Genomic DNA, 25,263 nt, shown 5'->3' on the forward strand with positions numbered 1-25,263 from the left:
AATCATGCATTTTGCACATTGTTAAGTTTATCAATAATATACGAGAGATCTTAGAAATCTTGTATCCAAGGAAATCACAGCTGGTTTTGGTTTATTATGAAATCTTCAAAATTAAGTGGAAAGGTCAGTTTAGTTGCTTATCACACTACCCGACACAGCTGGAAAAAAGTGGAAAAAGAAGGTGGGAATTTCTGTTGAAAGCAAGAGAAGGATAATTTATAAATTCTCTCTTTTTTCACTAACACAAGCCTTCAAAATGAACATGGTTGATGTTGCTAGAGTTGACTTCTTGGCCTCTTATAATGTAAAATGGTTTTTGTTTTCCTGACAATTTATTCATATAGTAACAGCTTGTGTGTGGGTGCTTGGCAGCAGCGTTCAAATCACACCATGCTTAATGCTTCTAATCACAATGATGGCTAAAAGTAATAGAGAAAGTGAGTGTGGAAATGCAAAGTTGTCTTATGTTTCATTTAATCGATCGAATTTGTGTGTCATTCAGTTAAGATAAAAAGTGATGGATAGGCTACACAGATTCCCACTTTATTCCCCAACCACTCTGGACAAAGCACTATTGAAGTGATGTGTATTGTGGAGGGAAAGAAGGAAGACAGAGGTAGTGTGTGATCTGAATGAGAGATTAAAATGTTTAAAAATAATTCATATTTGCTGAGATTGCATTTGGCACTGTCTTCCTGTCACTCATCAACAGCAAACACAATATAGTCAATGCAGTTTTAATTAAATGACCTACCTGTCTAGCCATAAAGACAAGCTTCCTTGTCTGAGAGTTATAAATAATTATTGTTATTTGTTATTATTATTGTTGTTGCTGTGGGGAACCTTGTTCTAGCTAATAATAGTCCAATCCTAAAAATAAAAATGTATAAATAACTGTAAATGAGTTTAATTTAATGTTAAAATGTACTTAATTTAAATTAGATTATTTGCTCTAATCTGGTAATAATTATTTGCAGGAATATCCATCTATACTGATGCAATCTGTTTTCTTTTTCTATTGTCCTATTGATTACTTTAAATTTCATTATGTTTTCAGTTCCTCGTTGTAAATAAAATATAATGTGTTTCTATAATTTATATTTTCTGATACAAAAGAACAATGTGTTCATTATCAAGACACTTTATGTGTACGTGAGAGCAGGTTATGCCAAAAAAAAATTATATAGATTGATACATTTGTTTTTATAGAACTGAGATATATGTACAACCAGGAATTCCATTTTTGGAATAGAAACCAATATACATCTTTCGTGTTCAAAAAACCACAATTTGTACTATAACCACAATTAATAGTTATGAGTGATTTTCTTGTTCCATAATGATATACCCTTATCCTTTTCAGGCATTTGCCTTAAAATGTGAGGGCTTGAACATAAATAGAGATAAGGTACAGCAAGAAGATTTGAAGGTGAGCAGTACTGATGCTTGTTTGAATGCAAGTACAATTCTCTATGATTTGTGACTAAATGACATAGAGAAATTGCCATATTCAATTTTCCAGACTCCATTTCTGCTATGAGCAGTGATTTAATGGGTCATATATTCCAACAGTATCTGCAGACTGAATTAAGAATATAACCCAGGATTGGTTATGATTATTTGATTGTGCCATCAGCATTGACACTTAACAACGACATAGAACTCTTTTACAAGAGCCGCTGGTGGCGCAGTGCTTCAAATACAGTACTGCAGGCTTCTGCTGACTGCAATTTGGCAGTTCGAATCTCATCAGGCTCAAGGTTGACTCAGCTTTCCAAAGTCAGTAAAATGAGGACCCAGATTGTTGGGAGCAATAAGTTGACTCTGTAAACCACTTAGAGAGGGCTGTAAAGCATGTGAAGTGGTATATAAGTCTAAATGCTGTTGCTATATCTATATGTACCCAATCTTTAGGTCTCCCAATAGTGCTTCCATTGTTGCTGTAATGAAATCCATCTATGTTATGGTTAGTTTTCCTCTTTTTCTTTCTGCTTTTTCAAGCATTATGGGCTTCTCAAAGGAGATAGGTGTTTTTGTTGCACAATTGTCCAAAATATGATAATTGAAGCCTAGTTACTCAAGGGTGAATTCTGGATTGATTTGTTCTATAGTTCATTTTTATTTGTTTTCTTGGTTTCCATGGTATTCTCAGGAATATTTTTTAAACCAGAGTTCAAAAGCACCAATTCTTCTGTTCTGGTTCTTCAAAATCCAACTTCAATAGAGTGTCACATGAATACTATTGCTTGCACAATTTTGATCTTATACTTTTAAACACATTATGGTATCTGAATATATTTTCCAAGGTTTTCATTGCTATTGTACCATATACTAGCTGGCATTGTAATTCTTGACTTCTGGTTCCTTTACTGTTGATAGCTGATTCTAAAAGGAAGAAGTTATTCACCACTTCAATATTTTCATTGGCTGGTTGCTGTAGTTGTTGTCATTCATTGGTCTTCTTTATCATTAATTGTAATATTATTCACTGTTGTCCTTAATTTTAATTAATAGAACTTGCATTTTCAGCTACCAGACTAATCATCATCACAGTACAAGTTTCTAATATTTTAAACCATACCCATCTTCCCATTCAGCTTTCCCCAATATATAATCAGCAGTATGTTTTCTCTGGATTTTGGCTTGCTGTATTGTGTATAGGTTTTGCATAAAAACAATAAAATCATCCAGATATCCTGTTTTCCTAAGGAAATTTCATGGCTTAATATGGTTAATATAACTGAAGGTGTTTTTTTTTACCCCATTTACTTCTTTTTTGTATGCTTTGGCTTTTTCAGTTATCCATTATCTACCAGAAATAATGTTCCTTGGTCTTTTCTAAAACCAGCATGAACATCTGGCATCTCCTTTTCCCATGTAATCTGTATTGGTTTAGCATTATTTTGCTAGCACATGAAATTAAAAATATTGTGCAATAGTATTCACATTCTGCAAGTCTGTTTTCTTTGCTATCTGTAAAGGAATTCAGAGTGATCTTGATGAAGACATTGAAGAACCATTTAGAATGGATTTGCATTTTCACAAATCAGAAATTGAAGAAAGTCAAAAAAACTCAATTTAAAATATTTATGATGTGTAGGAAACACGGATATTTTTCTAATTCTGTTATCGTATTCTACAACAATAAAGTAGCATTCCTGCAATTCCAATATTTTCACTTTGATTCTATTTGGTAAAGTATATTTTCAGAATTTACACTTAGTTAAATAGAGGGTTTCTTGTACTAATTGTGCTATTTCTTCCACTAGCATTTCTGCCATCATAAGCAGAACATGTCTAATTGATATATACAGGATTAGCTTGGATTTTTTTCTAGCATCAATAACTTTTTGGGCTACATAAGTAAATACATCAGGACATCAGGATTTATTAAACCCCAACTGTATCATAAAAATATAAATATCATTTAGAGAAATGTATTTAAATTTGTAAAACAAATTTAATTTTTAATAGTGCTACCATTTTGATCTTTGGTATCTTACTGATGTCGCTAATTGCCTTAATATCCTTTGTTGTTAAATATCTTGACAAACTATAAATGGAAGACATTTCATCCTTTAATTACCCATTCAGAGAAACAGAACCTGTATGTGGATTACAGTTCTTTCTCTACAAGTTTTCTAATCCCCCCCATCAGCAATCTATATTATATACATTCTGCTTGTTTGTTTGCTTTATCAGGTTTGTGTATAACAGCAATTTCTAACCCATTCTCTTCCCAACACCCACTTCCCCAAACCAAAAGCCCAAACTTAAACCTTTGCAGCTCGCTGAATGCTGTTGCTAGCAGATTGGCAATAGGAAAACAAATCAGCTCAAGAGCTCTTAGGGAAAAAAAGAAAGAAAAACAGCAGGACGAGGAAAGCAGTGGCAAGTAAACAAAGCTGAAATAGAGAGAAAAAAACATTTACATTTGTCAATTTATGATTTCCACTGGGATACATTCAAATTTGTCAGTGCTTCCTTCCTGCTAGAAATTCTCTTTATTTTTAAATAAAAGTTTAAATTTGTGCCATTTTAATTAGCACAATTACAACCAGTAACCATGCTGGTAGGAACACTGGAAGGGAACGGGGGAAAAATGGCTTTCAAAAGGTTTCTAAATTAGAGCTCCCTGTTTTTCTTAATGCCATCATAACATGTTTACATATATAACATATATATATTACAAACAGTCTTAATCAGTTCCATGTAAAGTTAAGGTTAAAGTTAACCCTAAGACAAAGCTAATTGTATCTGGTTCTGTTGCTCCTAATCCTTAGGTACTTTTGTGTGCCAGTCCTTTCTGCTTCTACCTTAGACCTACATTTTCAGCAAAAGCAGTAGTCATATTTTCTGTACATTTTGCTGGGGACTCCGGTCAGCCGAATGTATTCACTATTTTAAAGAGATATAAGTAAAAAGTCTCAGGAAATTTTTTGTAGCATTATTGTACATCATTCTACATAAAGACCAGAAAAATATTTATGGTTTCTATTTTGTTACCTAAACTTATTCTAGGACATGGGTGTCAAACTCATGTCATCATGGTGGCATCATGTGACATATTGGGACTTTTTCCCCTTCACTGGAAGTGGGTGTGGTCAGCATGTGGCATATCCAGTCCATAGGCTGGGAGTTTGACAGCCCTGCTCTAGGAGATTTGATATTCCATTGTCTATATAATTATTAGCAGATTTTCCAGATTAATGGAAAGTTTAATAACAATTACCTAAATGTCTGAAATGTCCCTAATTAGAGATGTGAAAATAATAAAACGTCCAAGTTAGATGTGGCAGTGACATAAAAAAACCTAAATGCTACAATTATAGTCTTATAAATTAAATGAACACATACACACATCGTTAAAATACAGCTGAAACTAGACTTTATGCACCTATGGAGTTCTTGCCTAAGACCTGGAATAGGAAAATGATGATGTTCAATGTGTTAAAGGTATCATCAGAGGATGTAAGCTTTTCAAAGTAAAGCTGCCTTTTGTAATTGACTGGTAGTCATTTTGTCAATGCCAGTGGTGTTCAAGTGGTACTCCATCTATTTTGGGATTGCCTATTACTAGTTGTACTATCATTACTTTCTTTTGCAACAGTCATTCTATTTCATTTGTATTAGTCTTTGTAATTTGTTATCTTCTCTAGTTCTTTCTCTTCTACCTTGCTGTCTTCAGGTACTGCATGTCTATTATTCAGACTTTTTTGTTTTTCTTATTGACAGTTAAGTCTGAAGTGTAGCAGTTTGAATGCTTTAGTCCCAGAACACTTTAGCTTCTTCATTTTCTATGACTTTCTCCTTTTTATGGTCCCACCATTTCTATTATTATGGATGGTTGCACAATCAGAAAAATATTATTATTATTAAATTCATTTATTGCCCTTTTTGCAGTTCGAGGTGACTCTGAGCAGCAGTTTCTAAGAAAATCCCACATATGCATTTTCCTACTTTCTTATAGAAAGTAAAAAGGTCAATCAAAACTGCAAAATCATTTGTCATCCATTGCTGCTGTTCCTTTTAGAGGACAGATGAATTTGGTATACCAATTTTGCTACCTTCTATCAAGATGTTCTACTTTGTTAATAGATGGGAATGGTGTTACTCAATTGCATAGAAATTGAGATAAAGATGTAAGAGAAAGGAATAATGATTGAAGAAAGAAAAAGAAGAGATGGGAGAACAAGTGCGATGAAGAAAGTAAAAGAGGAAATGTTTTAGATGGGTTATGGAAAAAATGTGGCCCAATTTTTTAAGAAGACAGATAATGGAGGATAAGCAAGATTTAGAGAATAAAGAAATTGGAATAAATTAGCATGGCATTATAAGACACAAATAAAGATAACAAAAATAAAAAAGCAGAACACTAGGCATGGTCTAAAGATATATGTGTCTCTGTTTAGATGTATTATATTATAACAATTGGAAAGATGAAATATGGAAATATAACCTATTTTAGTTGGGACGAAAATGAAGTCATATGCTGTATTGCAAAGAGAAGTAAATTAAAAGACAGGTGATAGTACAGAACAAAGAAAGGAAACCAAATTAACTCACATGAGTTCAAAATAATTAAAGCTGTTGACACATTTCTTCCAACATAATGTATTATTGTTGTACTTATAAATGGGCAGGGGGATTCTAAATAATTTTAGTTAACCCCCCCCCCACTTTTAGGACTGATGAATTAATTCATTGTTACAAATCTGGTAATAGGAAGATATTAAAATGTTGCTCAGTACAGGGGTTGATTATAATACCAAATGGTCAGATCATTTTTAAACAGACTGGCCAAGATGCGATTGTCTTCTTAAATTTGTAATTTAGTTGTATGCCTTAACTTACAGCTTTGTTGTTTCTGCTTCAGTTTCAGAACAAAACAGTTTCATAGCAGAATAGGCCTTTTTCAACTATAATTGTGTTCAACACAATATTCCTGAGTAGAGAATGTCTCATTTAATCCCACCTATACTGAATTCATAGTAATATGTTCAGATTGAATCGGTCTCTTCCCATGAATAGATTAATTCAGTCTATTTGCCATGAATAGTATATTTTTTTGTGAGAAAATATACTACATACTTTCCTTTTCTTCTTCTTTCCTATTATTCAAAAATAATAACAAAAACAAGTTGAAATAGGAGATTATAGGACAGGACAGAATCAATCTATTTTATTTTTTATAGTATGATATAGAATTAAAGCTTGAAGCCTTAAGAGTTAATTTTTCAAAGTATAATTCAAATGAATTATACTTAGAGAGTAATTAGAGTAATAAGTAGAGTAATTAGAAATAAGTTTATAATCCATTCAAGAAGCAAGGTTTCAGTGTTACATACATTCTGATATTTGCTTGTAATGCTATACTTTAAACAAATTTAACTGGTTCTATAAACAAAATGAAAATCATAGGATCATTATTATTCCTATTTTGAAATTTTATTGCTATATTTTTAATGCAGGATAAAAAATATAATACACTGTAATACTCTCTTGTAATAAATGTAAACATGATAATAATAACTCTCTTCAGTTAATCAACTAGGCAACTAAAGGATCTCATTGAGTCAAGTAATCAAAACTAAATTTTATTGTCAGTTGAACCACAATATAACAATATGGGATAGTGAATGCTTTATTTAGTCTCAGTTCACAAAATGATTTCAGAGCCTTTTGATGTATTTTGTGTTATTTTTACATTTGGACTATTAAAGCCCATTTGGAGCAACACTTGAAAGAGCCATGCTACTATTCATATTATTAATAAATTTCAACATTTAGTTCAAGATGTAAAGGTAGATAATATGGATTCTTTAGCCAATCTTGGCATTTTATTGTTATTGAAATTTTTGTTTGAAATTTGGTTTCTGTTTTGGGTAAAACAGTTTGCCGAAGGAAGCACGAAACAAAAGAGGCTCTCTCTCTACTTTGGATTGCAAGTGTTTCTCTGCTGTAGCTTCCAAGAGCTCCCTATTCTTTCTAGCCCACTCGATATCCTGCAGGTTGCGGCAGAACAATTCACAGGAAAAGCTTAGACATTGAGCTTGCACGCTTCTTGACTCCATTCTAAACCCTTTGTTCACACCAGGGTGGCATTTTTTCACACAGCATGTGGCAGATTTGACTCCCCTCCAGCTTGTCTTATGAAATCATAGTATCTAAAAGAAAGAAAGACCCAGTGTATTGTTTCCAGCCCCACATAATCTAAATATTTTTACTTCAGTATGGTTCAGCACTAGCCAGAATTTATATAATAATTAACAATCCAAAGTTATGGAAAATAAATTATAAGCAGTTTTAGATAAAAAAAAATACAGTTTGAAGAATTCATTTTCATACATTCTGATATTCTGAATTAGTATTAAAAACATCCAATGCAGTATTTAAAGAATTTCAGATTGCAGTTTTATTTCATTTTCTATGAAATGCTTTTTTTAAAAAAAATAGCTTACAATATAATGACATATTATTTTACTGATTAAATTTAAAATAGAAAATTCAAATAGAATTATTATATCTTATTCTGTAGTGAGATTACTGGCTTCAATTCTTTCTTTTTCTAATTATGACCATGTACAAATTTACCAGTGTTCAAAATATTTTCCATTAACTTTTAATTGTAAACTTAATATTTATATGATCAGTTACAGTTTCTTTTTAAAAAAACAATTCCCTAAGGGTTAAATAAATCTAAATGAGTATCATTTAAAACAAAAACCAAAAGTACATGTTTTATCACCAAAAAATGTTATGGTTGTCTCTAGATAACAAATAGAAATGTAGATATTTAATTAAAGGAAAGGTTTTTAAAAATATATATATTTCTTCTTCATAATGCTAAATGTTAACTGCTAAATCCTTCTTTTTCATCAGTTATTTCTTTTTCTTTTTTTTACAAAAGTGTGGGAAATATTTGATTAAATAAATTTGGAAAAATATTGTAGCATTTATTCTGAAGAATGTTCTGAGTTTATTTTTTTCCTGTAATAAAATTGTATAAAATTGGTATAAAATTGTTGCAAATGAAATCTAATGGACAATCTTCTGTTGTTTTATGGAATTTTAATTCACATGTTTGTTTAATGTTCATATGTTGCTGAAATATACAGCATATAGTTCAGAAGTTAGGGGTCATAAAATCTAGCAAAAGCAGCTGAAAATAGAAGTAGAATATTAAAAAGATATAGTACAAACCTATATTTGCATTCTCAAAAGCCATTCTGGTTGACTGAGTGAGATTTTCAGATAAGTAACTATAGGAATTACTTATAAATCTCAGTGAGATTTTCAGATAAATAACTATAGGAGTTCAATTATTTGAAATATTTTGATAATGTTAACTTCCTGAAAATATTTTTAATCTATTTTATAATATATAATAATATTAAATATACAGAACAAGATACTTTCCATGCATATTTTTTAGATATTTCCTTTTCAGGTTGCTCATTAGTCTATATAATAGCTACCAATGGATAAAATTAAGAATGATCAAATTTTAAAATATGCACTTCTCTTAAACATATTTGCAGTGAAAGAAATAAAAGCAATGTAGAACAACATTTTTTTAAAAAAAATTAATCATAGCAAATAATTCTTTCTTCACTTTGTTAATAGACTCAAAACATGTAAAAAGCAACAAAATTAATAACATTCTTATAAGCAGTAATTAAAATTTAAGCCAATTATCACTCCAAATTAACATTTGAAGTCCAGCATATTTGCATACAGTAAAATAATTATTGTGATACTTTTCACTAAATTCAACCTCTTGGTGCAGTATAAACAAAGTCTTAAAAAATTCATTAACAAATATAAAGAAAGGTAAATTTTAGTAAACATATAAAAAGGAATACCTACTTTCAAAAAATGTATTTATTGAAGAAAAAAAAACATTTTTCATTCATTAAATCTCTGTCAGAGGAAGAAGAAACATACGATAAGCATTCATCATGATCCAGTCTAGAAAAAGCATCGTATGTCATTTTGGTTTCTATTGCTATTTATCTTCAACTTTTGTCAGTTTAATATTTCTTCTGGTACGAAACAATCCAAAATCATGAAAAAAATCCTGTTTGCATTTACAGTAGTTTTCCATTTCTGGCCTGTCCTTGTATTATTGGAATGAAGTTTACTCCCTCTTCTAAATTTTAGCTTGGACTAATCCTCTTCCATGTTAAGTCTGAATGAAAAGAGTATTCATTGTGAATTATGTTTCATCTGTCACAATAACCTTCTTTATTCGTTCGTGCACGTCCCCTTTGCCTTTGGCAATTAGAGAAAATAGGTATGTCTCCAAGTACAGAGGCAGTGATATCTGAAAACATATATAGATGCTGAAGCCATATATAGACAATGCTGGATAAGCGACCCCCAGACGAAAATGTAAGCCCATTTGATTTGAATTTTATTGGATCAGTATAAAGGCAACAATACTCTACAATGAGCACATCCGCTCAGTTTTCAGTGTGGGAACTTTTTTTTTTTTTTTTGATAGTCAGTTGTGACAGAAATGTTCATAGACTTGAATATAAGCAAAATAGTATAAATGAGTTTCAGAATATCTCATTTAAGTACCTTGGGACTTTTAAAAAAGAAAGCAAATGCAATTGAATTGTGGTTGATTTAACAATTTCCACATAACTTTCATGTGCTTTGTTTCATCAAAAACATAAATATATTTTAGTTAAATAACGTTGCCTATTATTTTCATATTGAGGTTTATTTAGATGATATACAATAATATAAGAATGCTTCGTATTTATTTTTTTGTATGAACATTTGTGAGAGACAGTTTCTTTTTCCCATTTAGAAAAAAAATATTCTGAAAAGCAGTTACTTTATCACATAAAATATGAGAATTTTATTTTCCCTCTAATAAGTTTTATTATAATAATTAGTGTAATAATTGTCAATAGACAACAGGGTGATTTTAGAACATGTGTGGTTATGAGAACTCATATATCCTTCAATAAATTATTTTTAAAACTCAGGTGTTTTGTTCAGTTATGAAACTTAAAAGAACTGAACACACAAATACACACATACACAATAACAATAACAACAACAACAACAACAATTTCCAAATCTTAGAATATAAACGTGCTAGTTGTTGTAGCCTAGTGGGGGAGGAAATGTGAATGTATAGACAGAATTTAACATTAGTATGTAACTGGGTAATATATATTAAAAAGAGATTCCTGATGGAAAACACCTCTTGGAGAACACAAAATGAAAATTAGGAAGAACAGAATAACAGTTTGGCCCTTTGCACAGGTTTGAGCTCAAATATGCTTGCTAAGCTATCTATTTCACACATGCAACGACAGAAGGTTCGATATTCATTCGATCGATGAGTGAAAAGGCACAATGGCAAAATCAGACAGACTTCTTTTCAAAAACAGATCTCCAATGTCCCCCCACAGTCTGCAGTTGCTCGGCTGGTGGTGTGGCATAGACAGAGCAAGGGTTACTTCAAGGCTATTCTTTGGACCGTCCAAACAGTCTAGACCGATGACCTGCAGCATCATAGCCTTTGAAAAAAGAGACAAGTTCGTTCATGATGAAGAAAAATCAAGCCAACCCCCTTTTAACAATAAGGAGCAGCTCGGGGCTGCAAAGAGGTAAGCAGGGGTAAGCAAAAGGAAAAAAAACACAAGCAAAAAAGAGACATCTGCTTCCATGGTTACAGGCCAACTATGAGGACCTTGCTTTTAAGAAAGATAGTTCTCATGCTCCCACACAGTCATATGTCATGCATTCAGAGCAAAGCCAGGTTGAGCTGAAATCGGCATAGATATTTGGAGTAAAATGATACATGAGCACATGGGTTTTAAAGGGAAAAAAAAGAGTCACATGACAGTTAAAAAGCAGGCTTGTCTTGGACTCTTTCTGAATAGAGCTCCTTTTCCTAGCCCAAGAATAGAGAAGAAAGAATTTGTACAAAATGAACATTTGTATGATATGTAACATTTTCAGTATTCTTATTTTGTCAACAGAGAAAAAGGTCAAGGGTTAAGGTTTGTGCATGAAAGGGCCACAAGTCTCTTTGTTAAGAAAGCTTTAGAGAACGCTTAGTAAAATTTTGTTTTCCATTTGATCTGAACTATTATTATCTTGAATTATTATTAAGCTTGATGTGCATTAAAATAGTTTTTCTACCCATCTTAATTATTTTATTTCTAGAGTTTCTTATCGTCTTTCACAATATTAATTTCATTATTTTTCCTTGTATATAGAATGTGAGAACAATTTCAGTTAACACTGATCTTACTAAAATGCTTCTTCATCTAATGAAAGTGTACCATCATTTATTTTTGTTTTACAAATCTAAATTTACAGAGAATTATACTTCTGTTTAGAAATTGTAAATACTATTTTATATTAAATGTAATATAGACAACACTGCATCTGCCTTAGCAATATTGGCATCTTAATATTGAATTTGTCATTTGTAGAATTTAATGTTTATTAGGATATTAGAAAATATTAACTAAGAAATCATTTTATTAATCTCTTCATATAAGAGTACACAATTAAGAATATAATGTTGATTATTGAAGTCTATAAAGATAGGTATACATTACTGAAATATTTATGCCGAAGAGTACTTCTTCTCAATGTATAAATTAATATTGAATGTTAGTGGATTTTTCAGTCTGATTATTATTTAACCAATGTATATTATTACAATGCTTAGTCTTTACAATAATGATTCATGATATGGATTTTTATAAAATCCATATGCAAGTAATTACTATTTAGTAAACAAAAATATAAAAATATAATTAAGAACTTTATGCCGTATGAAATATTGTGGATTAGTTGCTTAAAAGAATGTTTTCTGAAAAGATTTTTTGTATATAACATGGTTCTTGGAAAAGAAGAAGGCAAACAAACAATATTTTCAAATACTTAAAGAAAATCTAGAGCAAACATAAATGCTAATAAAGGAATCATTTAAGACATTTTTAAAAAATACTGCTTTTTTCTTCAGAAAATTCAATAGAATTGCAAACAGCAGATTTTTAAGATGTTTGTTATACAAACCTCTCTTCATAACTTTTTATTATTGTTTGATATATTTTACTTTACCATTTAATGTTGCATCTGTATTCCTGTAAAACCAAAAGAAACTCATTTTATATTGCATGGTATAAGATATTTTTGTTTATTCACATGTAGAATTGAGAATAAAATAACATTAAATAAAATTTAATTAAATATAGTAACATAGTGGGGTATTCATATGATGTCTTCTCTACAAGCTGAAGTCTTTAACAAATTCAAGGCTTGAATAATGCATCTTTAAACAAAAGTCTTTTCGTGAATGCTTTTTTCCACTAGATTGTTGAATATGACCAAGTTATAACAAAATCCAGATTTTGCTTCTGTTTTAAAAGTGATTTTTTTTCTCCCCACTTCCCCTTTCTGAATAACATTTTAAAAATATTTTTAAAAGATATGTGTTTTTCTAGTATTAAAATACATTAGATGAATATTATGCATAAATATTTAACTTTATCTTTGCTGAAAATAAACATGGTTGAAACAAATTTTTGGCACACATTTTTAAAACAATGAAACAAGTTATTTCATGTGATGTGAGGATATGATTATATAAAGAAACATTTTTATTCCAGACCCTTCTTCCCTTAACATTTCTTTCTTATTTTCATGGAAACAGATAAATAAACCACAAGAAATTGAAATAACATAGTAGCTTGGCCATTTGTATCACTGTATTAAATTGCATGGAAGATACCAGGCATCAATAGAGTAGTGAATTATTCACAGAACTGTTTACAATTGTTTTTAACAATGTTTTCAGCTCCTAACATTATAGGTAAAAATGTTAAATATATGAATTGTACTAAATAAAATACAATTGCTGTAATAATTGCTATATAAATATATTATGTTGCATTTTATGCATCTGTAGAGACTCATTCACAACACTTTCTGTTTAATTATTTTGAAAAATCAGCTGAGTAATATGCAAAGAAATAGCATTCAGATTTGAAGCAATATGTTGTTTTTTTGTTATTATCCATGCAAACCTTGTCAGCCTTTGTATACATCCAGAATTGATAACTGCCAAAGTCTGAATATTTTTCAGAATATCTGGGGCCCCACATGAATGTTCCTCTAATTTGATTGCTGTTCTACACAGCAATTCAGAACTTTATTCTCTAATAAAAATAGTAAAAAGATTTATCCTTCACTTTTCAGTGGTTACTCCATATTCAACGAACATTTTATTATACTGAGCATGCTCATGTCTAATGGCAGTTAGACTGGGCTTTGCCTTTTCTACTATAGATTTGCTTTTTCTAGACTGGGACCTTCTGGAGCTAGGAATGGGGGAAAAGAGCATTTGACTTCCAATCGGTTTTAAGAGATGGAGAGATTCTTTGTAAAGGTACTAGCTCATTTATATATATATGGCTCATGTACCATTTAGCTTTACATAGGTATATGGAAGAATATAAGTGGTTGTCAATGACTCAATTTGCTGAATCATTTTGCTATGCATAATGAAGCAAGGGAAAAATCACATAGCATAGGAAATTATTAAATAATAATAAAGGCTACAGGTAATGAGAATATCCTATTTCATGTGATGTGAATCTATAGGCCAATTCAGGTGAGCAATACCACTGTAACAAAATAACTTGCAATGTTTCTCTGCTTTATATTCCACCTGTTTTATGATACTAGCAGCAAACTAATGGTGGTGCCTTGGAAAATCTAATAACTCCACTTTCCTTGCCATTCTTTGAAATCTTAACTTGTGTTCAAATACGTTATTTCTTTCTAGAATTCTATTTTTCTATTTCAAACATATTCAGTTATAGAAAAAAAAAAACTCCAAAATGCAGGTGTGAACAACTTAATGGATAATTCTTAAAGTAAAGCATCAAACAAATTCAGCCAAAATGACACTCATCTTTTGGGGTTAGGATAAACCCACAGCCACGACTACAGAAGCAATTGGGTTATTTCAGTGCTCCTCAATTTAATATTTCCAGATATGTTGCCTTTGGCTCTTATCTTCAAATTTATGTGAGCTGAAGTTCATTTTGCCTGTGGGGTACCAAGTTGGAAAAAGTTAGGGGTTAAGTATATATATTAAATAAAAATAATAATATGGAGCAAATAAGAAGGTCGCAGCCCTATGGGAAGGTTAAAAGATCGTGCCTTTTATTACTAGCTTTTGTTGATATTTTGTAATAACAGCTACAGACGTATACAAATATAAATAGACATTATGACTTATCTCTGATCCGACAAGCATAGGACCATTGTTGTCTGCCAGAAAAATAGAAGTGTGGACAGTTTTACAACAGATATAAATTATTTTTTTAAGGTAAGTTCCATAAAAATTTTATGTTTCAAACAAGATATAAAACACAATTTGAGGGAAGACCAGCACAAGACAAGGAATATTGGCCTGGTTGTCTTGGGCCTGCATGCAAGTTTCATCCATACTGAATAACATGCTTTCACTTTAGCAACCTTATCACATACAAAATTAATTAATATATAGATATTATAATGAAAGCCTTATTAGACAAATTAAAAAATATTGAACTCAGTACACATCTGGACATACTCCTTTCTTTTAAATTTGATATCAATTTTATACATATCTCTTCAGTTCATCCTAGATCTTAATTTAATTTGTGATCCTCTTTTAGTTATTAAAAAAAACATGAAAATATTTTTACTATAACACCTAATTTGGACAATATATTTCCCAAACAAGTGTAATTTATATAAGAGTTCTGTGTCATTGATTAGATACTGGGTATCAAGGAACTTCAATTTAATGGATGTTGATTCAAGATAAATTTGATATCTGATCAGAGGATATTTTTATTTTAAATCATCTTAAAATGTCAAACCAATTTGCAGTTATAATTTGTTTAAACTATGAGGGTCACAAAACAAAACTTCAAGAAATTCAGATTTGTAATTGTATACTTACTTAGATAAATATTATGTCCTTATTTATCCCACACCTGCACATTGTCTTTATATTGATCTTGATCCAGCTGAATTACTGCTTGGAATCCCATGTGCATAACTTACAACTAACTATATTTCCAGAAATTTCAACTATTGATTAAAAAAGAAGTCTACATTTTTAGTTTTGCTCAATGGAAAATAGCAAATTTGGATTCACAAATAACAGTGGTTTCACAGGCAGCTAAACAATTAGGCCAACAAGAATTCTCATTTAAAATGTGTATTCAACTAACGCAGACTGTTAAAGAGAGTACTATGTCCACTTTTCACACATAATTATTTCTTTCCTATTTTTGAAAGCGTTCATAACTCTAAACAAGGCGAAATTATGGTAAACTATTTTAAAATACAGATAGGACCAAGGGGAAGTTTGGAGATATAATAAGAATTTATGACTCTGGGTAGTCTTTTAAGTAAAGTAACAGTGGAAGTTCAAGTTAAGTAAGTAAGAAAGAAGAAGGAGAAGAATGAGGAAGAGGAGGAAGAAGGGGAAGGGGGAGTAATAATAGAAAGAGAAAATTTATTGATTACTTGAAATGATATATTGATTGAGTAAATGGCAAATTTGAAATTTACTTTTGAGTTGAAAAGCTCCTTTCTGAGGTGATCAAACAGATGATTTTAAAAATAACTATTCAGAATAACTGAACTGTGAAACAGTGGATTGGGCCAGTCATTCCCCTTCTCACAAACAAATGTTCCCACCCCCCAAAATAGCCTTCATTGATATATATGGCTGAGTGATTCTCAGGAGATGAATCTTTGAACTTAGCTTGAGACCCCTTCAGAATCTTTATCTTTAATATTTATTTGTTTGTTTATTTAATTTATATTGCCGCCTATTCACCCATGGCAACTTGAGGCGGCTTACACAATGTAAAACCATATTTAAAACAAAAAAATAAAAATAAAAACAATTTTAAAAAACTAACAAAAAGAATCAAATAAATTAGTAAAGTAGAACAAAATTTGGGAAAACAAAACAAAACAAAAAACAAAACAAAACAAAAACTGACTCCCACCCTCTGCCCTGACGACAGCAGATCACACTAGCCATTTGATGGGCTCCATCCCTCTCTGGGTTCCCCAGGCCCCCTGGCAAAACCAGGTCTTCAATATGCAGTATATAAGATTGTCACAATGCATGGGCATAATCTAGAAAGTTATCTTCTAGAAAAAGATGATTAGGTACTAGTAGAGATTAAATTTTATATGATAACCTAAAACTTGGTTAAACATAGTTTTTAAAAACAATAGTGCTAATCTGCCAATTCTTAGGCAACTCTCTCATTTGGAATGAATTTCTGCTTAAGTATTAAACTATTAGTTTCTCAGTGGCAGCATCAAAAGAAGGAAAAATGAGTAGGCAATGAGCTATGTATCACATGAAACTAAAATGCTGGGTTAACTGCTAAAAGAATCTCCCTTGATAACAAAATAATATTAATCAATAAGTGAATAAATGTTTCTAGATCTGAAAATGCATATTTTTGATCCCAAATCATGAAACTAAGATCATGTGGATTAAAAGATATTCTGAGGTTTGTTTTTTTTTGCAAGCTAGACACCAAGGGATCGATTTTGAATAATAATATTTTTAAAAACAAAACATTGGTCAAGTGTCAAGAATGCTGTCTAAAAATTACAGATTGCTGAAAATGTCATGGGACAATTAATGTTCTGGGTTGTGTGAATGTTATAATGCTTTCTGATTGTATATATATTTTCCTTTTAGGGCTTTGGTTTTAATGAATCAATGATTTTCCTTGTAAGTTTATTAAAAGGTTAGTATGACTTGGAATGAAATATGAAATGGAAAATTCTGCTGAATTTTCTTTTTACAGAAGCCATAACTAGTAATTTGTTCCTGTCATATCCACTATTTTTTCTCAGATTTACATTTTTTCAAAACAAAACAGAAAAAAATTGAACCTGTTAGCCAATGTTCTGAGTAGCATCTTAAACAAAGACCTTAATATCCTTGTGATCACTGACTCCTCTGGCTCCTCTGTAATAAATCAACACATATGCAGAATCATTTTTTAAAAGATCAGCTGGATAAAGAATCTGGAGAATGTTAGTATTTTTCTAGTAATTACATTAACTTTATCTAAGTAACATTAACTAAGTATCGATGTAAGCTAAAGACACATTTAACAGATAGGCCACTTTATACAATTATTCATCTAAATATAATTTGCTGACAAAATATGCAAATCTCCTTACATTGATCTTTTCAAAAATGAGAATTCCTTGTCTAATAATTTATTTAGTCTGTTGAATCTTCCAGACAAATAAACTTGTTATAATTGATCTAGAAACATCAATAGACAACATGCAATGACTAGTATTTGTTTTGTTTTCTCCTTTTTCTAATTGGCTGGACATTCTATCACTTGTCTAAAATGATTGTGTCTGTATCATCTATCTATTTATCTATCTCCATCCATTCACCTATCATCTATCTATCATCTATTCATCTATCTATCATCTATCTATCGATTATCTACCTATCTATATCTTTTGGAGATCAAAGATCTTTCGCAATGTTGGAATCCAACCTAGAATCCAGTTTCATACCTAATTGTACTTTGCAGTCATAGATTTAACAAAATTAACACATCTTCCCTTTATTGTATTAATTTGCAACAAATGGGACTCATCAACATCTTTAATAACTTTAGTTTGGGATTTGGTATTAACCACAAAGGAGAAATTAAATTCACAACTTCTCTTTTTAAATGTTTCAAAATTTGGCATGCTAATATTAGAAAATATGTCTATGGATTGTGATATATTACATTTAAGATTCATAAATATAGTACACTAAGACCCCATCCTAAGTAGTCAAAAACTGTCTTTCAACATTAAGTAATAAAAACTAAAAAAGTATAAATGTCCCAATGTTTGGTATGAACTAACCTGTGAATGTACTCTAGCTAGTCAAACCCTAGTGAAACTCAGAAAGTTAAAATCAATTTTCTCTTGCTATAATTCCAAACACAAAGAATATCATTGTTTGCTCCACATGTGGAAACCATTTGTGGTTATATTAAGTTGAAATGACTGCCACCTCGTGGGGGAAAAAAAGAATATTAAATCACTGCAAGTGAAAACAGCAGTTGGATATATATGGTGGCAATTGACATAAAATATGTAAATAATTCCTTATTTTATTTTATCTAAATAAAGTATCTTTTATTTATTGAAAGAACAATGTAGCATCTAATGACTATGTGTTATTTTCTGACATTAAATAAATTTGTCCCTTAAGGCCTTCTATAACATGGCTGTAATCATATATATTGCAGAATGTAATGATATATATCCTAAAATGTTCTAGGGATAGAAAGCAGAAGGTAGTGGAATTTCCTTTTTCCAAGAGTATTTGTTAAAGAAGACATAAAGAGTGTTTTTCCCCCAAAATAGGGAAGCTTCTCAGTAAATAACCGGCAAATAACCTAGTTTTCATCATTGTTACTATCATTGTTCTTTGCAGTGACTCCAAAATGGGCATTTTTGTTTGGGAAAAAATGCAAGCATTTCCACTGATATGCACATGCACTCACACATGCATACCAAATTGTAATGAAAGAAGAGAGAGATGATTTTTCTTATTGTTTGGCTCGGGTGAAAAAGAAAATATAAATAGGCATAGTGAAGGAAGCTTAATGAAAGAGATGGCTTCCACTCTGGAACTCAGCGAGATGAGAAGCCACAAAGCAAGATATAGAAAAAAAAATATTTTAAAAATGAAAATGTTTTTAGTTTTATTTGGTGTACTATACCATTACATTCAAGCTAAGGCATTGAAGATTCATTTATTTAAGACCTAAAACCAGAACTATTTTTATTAGGCATACGAATGGGGAAATACAATAAAAGAGTCCAATGTTTAATATGACATGTAATAAAAGCAGCCAGAATTACATATGCACAAAATTAGAAAAATGGAAATATACCCACAGAGGAAATGGTAATAAAGAAAATATTAGAATGTGCTGAAATGGACAGGTTAATGATGGAAATTAAAGACAAATGAGAAACAGAGTATTACCTAATATGGGACAATTGGCTAGACAATAGATGCAAAGGTTAGAAAATGGATGACGAAAGAAGATCAAGTTAGAAACAAATCTAGGTATAATGCTATATAGAAGGATATATATTGTAAGGAGTGTTGGTACTAGATTGTACATAATTGCAAATCAAAATAATTAGAGTGATAAATGTGTAGAAAAATATGCTATAACCATGGATACAATAGATATAAGTATGTTGTATAGTATCAACTTTTTATTCTTTTTTCTATGACAATACTGTATGAAAAAGAGAAAAATGGTTGTAACTAGGATGTATAACATCATGTATATTTTAAAAAGGTGTTGATACAACCAGCATATCATTGTTGCAAAATTGAAATTGTGATGTAAAATGAAGGAAAATGCACAATAAAAATATCTGCACAAAAAAAAGATTGGTTTATTTAGAATACTTTCTTTGTCATGATTGCTTCATGTTTAAAAAAATATAAGAAGCTAATTTATTATTTCTCTCCTTAGGAGTTCAGTCTCTTGCATATCTGGACAAATATTAGAAAGGTAACATGTTTTAGTAAGTATGAAGTATAGACTAGATTACTAGCCTTGCATTCCCTGCTATTAGAAGGATACCACTGGTCAGTTTCAAATGCCATAGGGACAACCAAAACCCCAGAAATACTCCAAGAATGCTCAGGCTATTTTACGGAAGCTACTATATCTAATCTAGTTTTCAAGTGAAAATACTGTTCCTATATGCAGTTTACTGGCATGCACTCAGAGGCTGCAACAAACTAAGGGAATATTTGATAAGCATGCCTTAGAAGAGATTTGGAAAAATACTGATGGACAAGAGAGCCAGTTTGGAATAGTGGTTAGAATGGAAGACTAGAAACTGGGAGAACCCTGAAGTCTAGTCGTCTCTTAGGCATTGAAGCTACATGATTTCAGGCCAGTCACTCTCTCCAACCCCACTAACTTCATACATTTATTGAAGTTGTAGGGAAAATAGAAGTAATAAGCATTATGTACCACAATTTGAGTTGTACAAAATAAACATATAATATATGATATATATCAAATAATATATATTATATATCAAATGAGTTTATAACAAATATATAGAGCTAGAATATGTGCAGTGTGATGTAGGGCAAGGAAATATGATGTAGAACAAGGGCATTTTTGGTCTTAAAAAGGTCACTGAGAAATGTATAATCAGAATGATTAAATGTGTGCTTTCTCTAAGGAAAGTATATAATAGTGGATTGGCTTGATCACTGGAACAGTTGTATGAATATGGCAATGAAAATGGCTATTACATTGTATGTCCCCAGTGGATAGTGCTACTATTTCATTTTTGAAATTTATATACTTATAATGGTACAGTGCTTTAAATCTTTTTTATGATAATTGTATGCCAATGGCAATGGAGTGACATAGAAACACTTGCAAATAAATAAGATGGAAGTAAAATGCACATGAGAATAAATGAAAGATTAGTGAATTGTTCAATATTGAACAAGGAATAAAACATGAATATGTAGAATTTGTCTTGTTTAACATATTTATGGATAAATGTATAAGTAATGTTTATCATAACATTAGAAATATATTGTTTAGGAATATGAATATACATATAACTGTATACAGTGTTGCAGCCTAAGAACCTGGATGATGCTCAGTAAATTTTACATATGTAGACTTTGGTGCTCTCTACATTTGGTTATTTGTTTGCAGATGTTTATTACCCAACTAATATACTTACTTGGCTAATGAAACATCTTCAATCAAACAGAGTTCCAAGAACACCTCTATAATTTGACCTGAGCTATGTATATTTCTTCTATTGAAATATTTAGACTTTATGATAAAACAAGCAATATGGATATTAAGATTAATGCACTGAATACCAAGTTAGTACAGTTTGGAAATAAGGTAATTAATAATTTTTCTTTTATTTATTTGTATTCCACTTTTGTTATTTTTACAAATAACTCAAGGTAGCAAACATACAGATCTTCCTCCTCATTTTTCCCACAATAAAAGTCCTATGACATGGGTTGGGCTGAGGGAGAGTAACTAGTCCAAAATCATCTAACTGGTTTTCATGGCTAAGACTGGACTTGAAATCATGGTCTCTTACTTACTAGCCTAGTGCTTTAACCAAACTGGCTTATAAATAAACAGCAAAAAAAATTACAGCTACACTACATAAATTTGTTTGCCTTCATATAATATTTATTGGTAGAATTGTCGTGAGAAGCATATGGTCTGTAAAGAGAAAAGAATGTTGTATGAAGTAAAATAACTATATATGAAGTTATGCTTTTACCCACTTTGTTACATGGACTGGTTATTTAAGAAGCATAATGTTTAAGAATATTTAAAATAAGGTTAGATAAATACACATATTTATTTATAATATTTAAATATAGTTGGATTTGGATATTATAGATATAGATATAGATATAAATATAGATAACATGAAGTTATGTATAGAGGCTGAGCGTAGACCTTATAAAATTATATATGTGATTTAGAATTTGGATTTAAAATAATACAGTGATAATATTTTTATATAAAAGTACTTATACTCCAGTAACCAGTTAAGAGCACAGCTATCCAGCAGATAGATAGATTAAGTGATTAGATACTGGGCAATCCTAATACAGAGATTCTATCACTGAATGTTAATTTGGGATAATATAATTAATATAGTACAATAACAGAAACAAATCTTAAAAGAAATGACTTCCACAACTACTACAGCTCTGAAAACTGGAAGAAAGGTCACCCCGACGTTAACAACTATGTCGGCAACAGCTTCCCCCATGGCACAAAAAACCATAGAAGAAACATTACCAGTGGAGAAACAAGCTAACATCTCGAATGCCAACATCCAATCAATTTTGCTGACTTTACAGGAATCGATGACGAAGCTGCAAGAAACAATGATGAAAAACCATAACGAGACAAGGGCAGATATCAATGAACTAAAAGAGGAGATGGGGAAATTAAAAGCAGAAATGAAAGCAGATATCTCCAAAGTAGAGGACAAAGTTGGATTATTACAGCAGGCCTTGGAGAAAAATGAAGCAACAATAAAAGAGGTAGAGAAAAGGACTGAACGAACCGAAAGGAAATTAGGGTTGATGAAGAATTAAAGAATGTGAGTAAAGAAATGGAGGACTCACTGGTCTACCTAGAGATGGACAAGGCTGCTACATACTTGAGATTCCAAAATGTAGTGGAATCCAAAGAAGAAGACCTGGAACAACTAATGGCGGGAATACTGGCTGGACTATTGGAAAAGGATAAAGATGACATCTTAAGGGAGTTTGATGAAGTTTACAGGATTAGCACTAATTATGGGAGATGCCACAAATGCCCAAGAGAAGTCCATATACGATTTGCGAGAAGGAGTGTCCGGGATATCATATATAGGATGTCAAGAGATGAAACAATCACGTATAAAGGTAAAGAAGTCTTGATTCTCAAACAAATACCAAGAAGAGTAAGATAACAAAGACGAGACTACAAGTTCTTAGCAGCTTACCTAAATCAGAAAAGAATCATATTTAAATGGCTAATCCCAGAGGGGATGTTAGTTTTTTGGAACGAAAGGAAAATTAAAATAGACTCCATGGAAAAGGCCCAGGAATTTTATGAGCGATTGATAGGTCCGGAAGACCAGAGCAGTAAGGAGGAACTGGAAGCAAACTCCCAGGAAGATCAAGGCTATCATAAGAACAGAGATGGAACTTTAGGAAATCAAGGAAATACTCATCTACATCAGGAGAGAGAAGAAAGTAGGACACATCTTCAGGCACAAGGAGAGACCGGAGCCATTACAAGACAAAGAGCGAAACAGAATTAATTAAATGGAAGAAGAAAAGAAACTACTATCAATTAATATAAATGGTTTAAACTCGACCATAAAAAGGAAAAGGATAATAGCTAAACTAATCAAACAAAATGCTGATATAATTTGCCTACAAGAAACTCATATAAAGAAAACAGATGAAAAATACCTAGAATGTCCGAAATTAGGGAAGCTATTTACCGCACCAGCGGTAAAAAAAGAAAGGGATTGCAGTATATGTTAAAGAGGATTTGAAAGCAGATTTAATATGGTCGGATTCTGAGGGAAGAACTCTGGTTTTGCAGATCTGGATTAATGCCATCCCAATTCTCTTAGTGGTAATCTACACCCCGAACGGAGATCAAAAAGAGTTTTTTAAGCATCTTTATGGAAAAATAGTAGGATTGGAAAAAAGAAATATTTATATCATAGGAGACTTTAATTCTATTGCTTATTACCAAAAAGACCACAGTAATTGGGGGAAGAACAAAGGGGGGAAAAGAGAGCTTCCCAAGATATGTATGGAAATGATGAAAGAGTTAAATTTGATTGATATATGGAGAAGATTACATCCTGAGAAAAAACAATTTACATTCTATTCAAATTCTCATCAAATATGGACACAAATTGATATGGCATGGATGAATGGGGAAATAGCAAATGAGATAAAAGGGATTGAAATTTTACCTAATGAATGGGCCGATCACAATCCAATTCAGATAATATGGAAGGGTAGGGAAAAACCCAAGAAAAGATGGATGTTAAATACTCAGTTAATAAGAGAAAAAGAATACACCAACAAACTCAAGGAGGAATTAAATTATTTCTTAAAGGAAAATGATAATGGAGCAACTACGAAACAAAACATTTAGGATACAATGAAGGCAGTAATAAGAGGTATAACAATCTCTCATAACGCCAAGAGGAATAAGGAAAAATACGCCCAGTAAAACAAATTACAACAAAAAATTACGGAATTAGAAACTCAATTACAGAGTACCCCAAAGGATTCAAAATTGCAAAATCAGATAGTAATAACTAAACATAAATTGAATTTAATTGAACAAGAGAGAATGATTATAAATTTGAATACAACTAGACAAACTTATTTTGAGCATGCTAATAAGCCAGGGAGATGGCTATCGTATAGACTAAAAAAAAAGGAAAGAAAAGAGATTGATATACCAGCTAATAGATGGAAAGGGGAATATACAACAGAAGATAGAACAGAAAAAAGAAATTGCCCATAAGTATTTTGAAGAGTTATATAAAAAGGAAGAAGTTAACGAGGATAGAATAAGAAACTATTTAGATGAAGTGAAGGATAAAGCAATTGGGGAAGAAATGGAAGAATTATTAAACAAAGACATTACTTGGTTTGAATTGAAATCAGTAATAGAGAACCAGAAAAACAATAAATCCCCGGGACCAGATGGGATTCCAGTGGAGCTGTACAAGGCAATAGCAGAACAAATAGGACATCTTATGGTGGAAGTTTTTAATGACGTCTTATTGGCAGCCAGGATGCTGGACTCATGGAGGGGGGCATTGATTTCGCTGATCCCGAAGGAGGATTCGGATCCCGATATATACATAATTATAGGCCAATTTCACTGTTAAATACTGATTACAAAATATTCGCTTCTATTATAGCAAGTAGACAAAAAAGAATGTTAAATGAGCATATATATGAAGATCAAAATGGATTTCTCCCAACCAGACAAATCAGGAACAACTTAAGAATAGTAGTAGATGTCTTAGAATTTTATGAAGCCCACCCCGAAAAACAAATTGCACTTATGTTTTTAGATGCAAAGA

The 25,263-nt window shown here is 31.2% G+C and overlaps 1 protein-coding gene and 1 long non-coding RNA gene across 2 annotated transcripts in view; one reads left to right on the top strand and one right to left on the bottom strand.

Annotated features, from left to right (window-relative positions):
* LOC148130466 (uncharacterized) overlaps positions 1–25,263 on the top strand; it is a 203,408-nt gene that overhangs the window by 93,637 nt on the left and 84,508 nt on the right. Inside the window, exon 4 of the mRNA XM_087966662.1 lies at positions 1,364–1,429. Coding sequence (XP_087822788.1) covers positions 1,364–1,429 — 66 coding nt within the window. The remainder of the gene's footprint in view (positions 1–1,363; positions 1,430–25,263) is intronic.
* The window catches only part of LOC113409848 (uncharacterized), a 58,663-nt gene continuing 40,481 nt past the window's right edge, over positions 7,082–25,263 (bottom strand). The window contains exons 2-4 of the long non-coding RNA XR_003370583.2: positions 12,559–14,595; positions 9,370–11,042; positions 7,082–7,667 (exon numbers count right to left, since the gene is read on the bottom strand). This is a non-coding gene — a long non-coding RNA (uncharacterized LOC113409848). The remainder of the gene's footprint in view (positions 7,668–9,369; positions 11,043–12,558; positions 14,596–25,263) is intronic.

The sequence above is a fragment of the Notechis scutatus genome, chromosome 5 (genome assembly GCF_049901735.1).
Source record: "Notechis scutatus isolate UNSWTSFEM ecotype Mainland chromosome 5, rNotScu1.2, whole genome shotgun sequence".
Lineage (NCBI taxonomy): Eukaryota > Metazoa > Chordata > Lepidosauria > Squamata > Elapidae > Notechis > Notechis scutatus.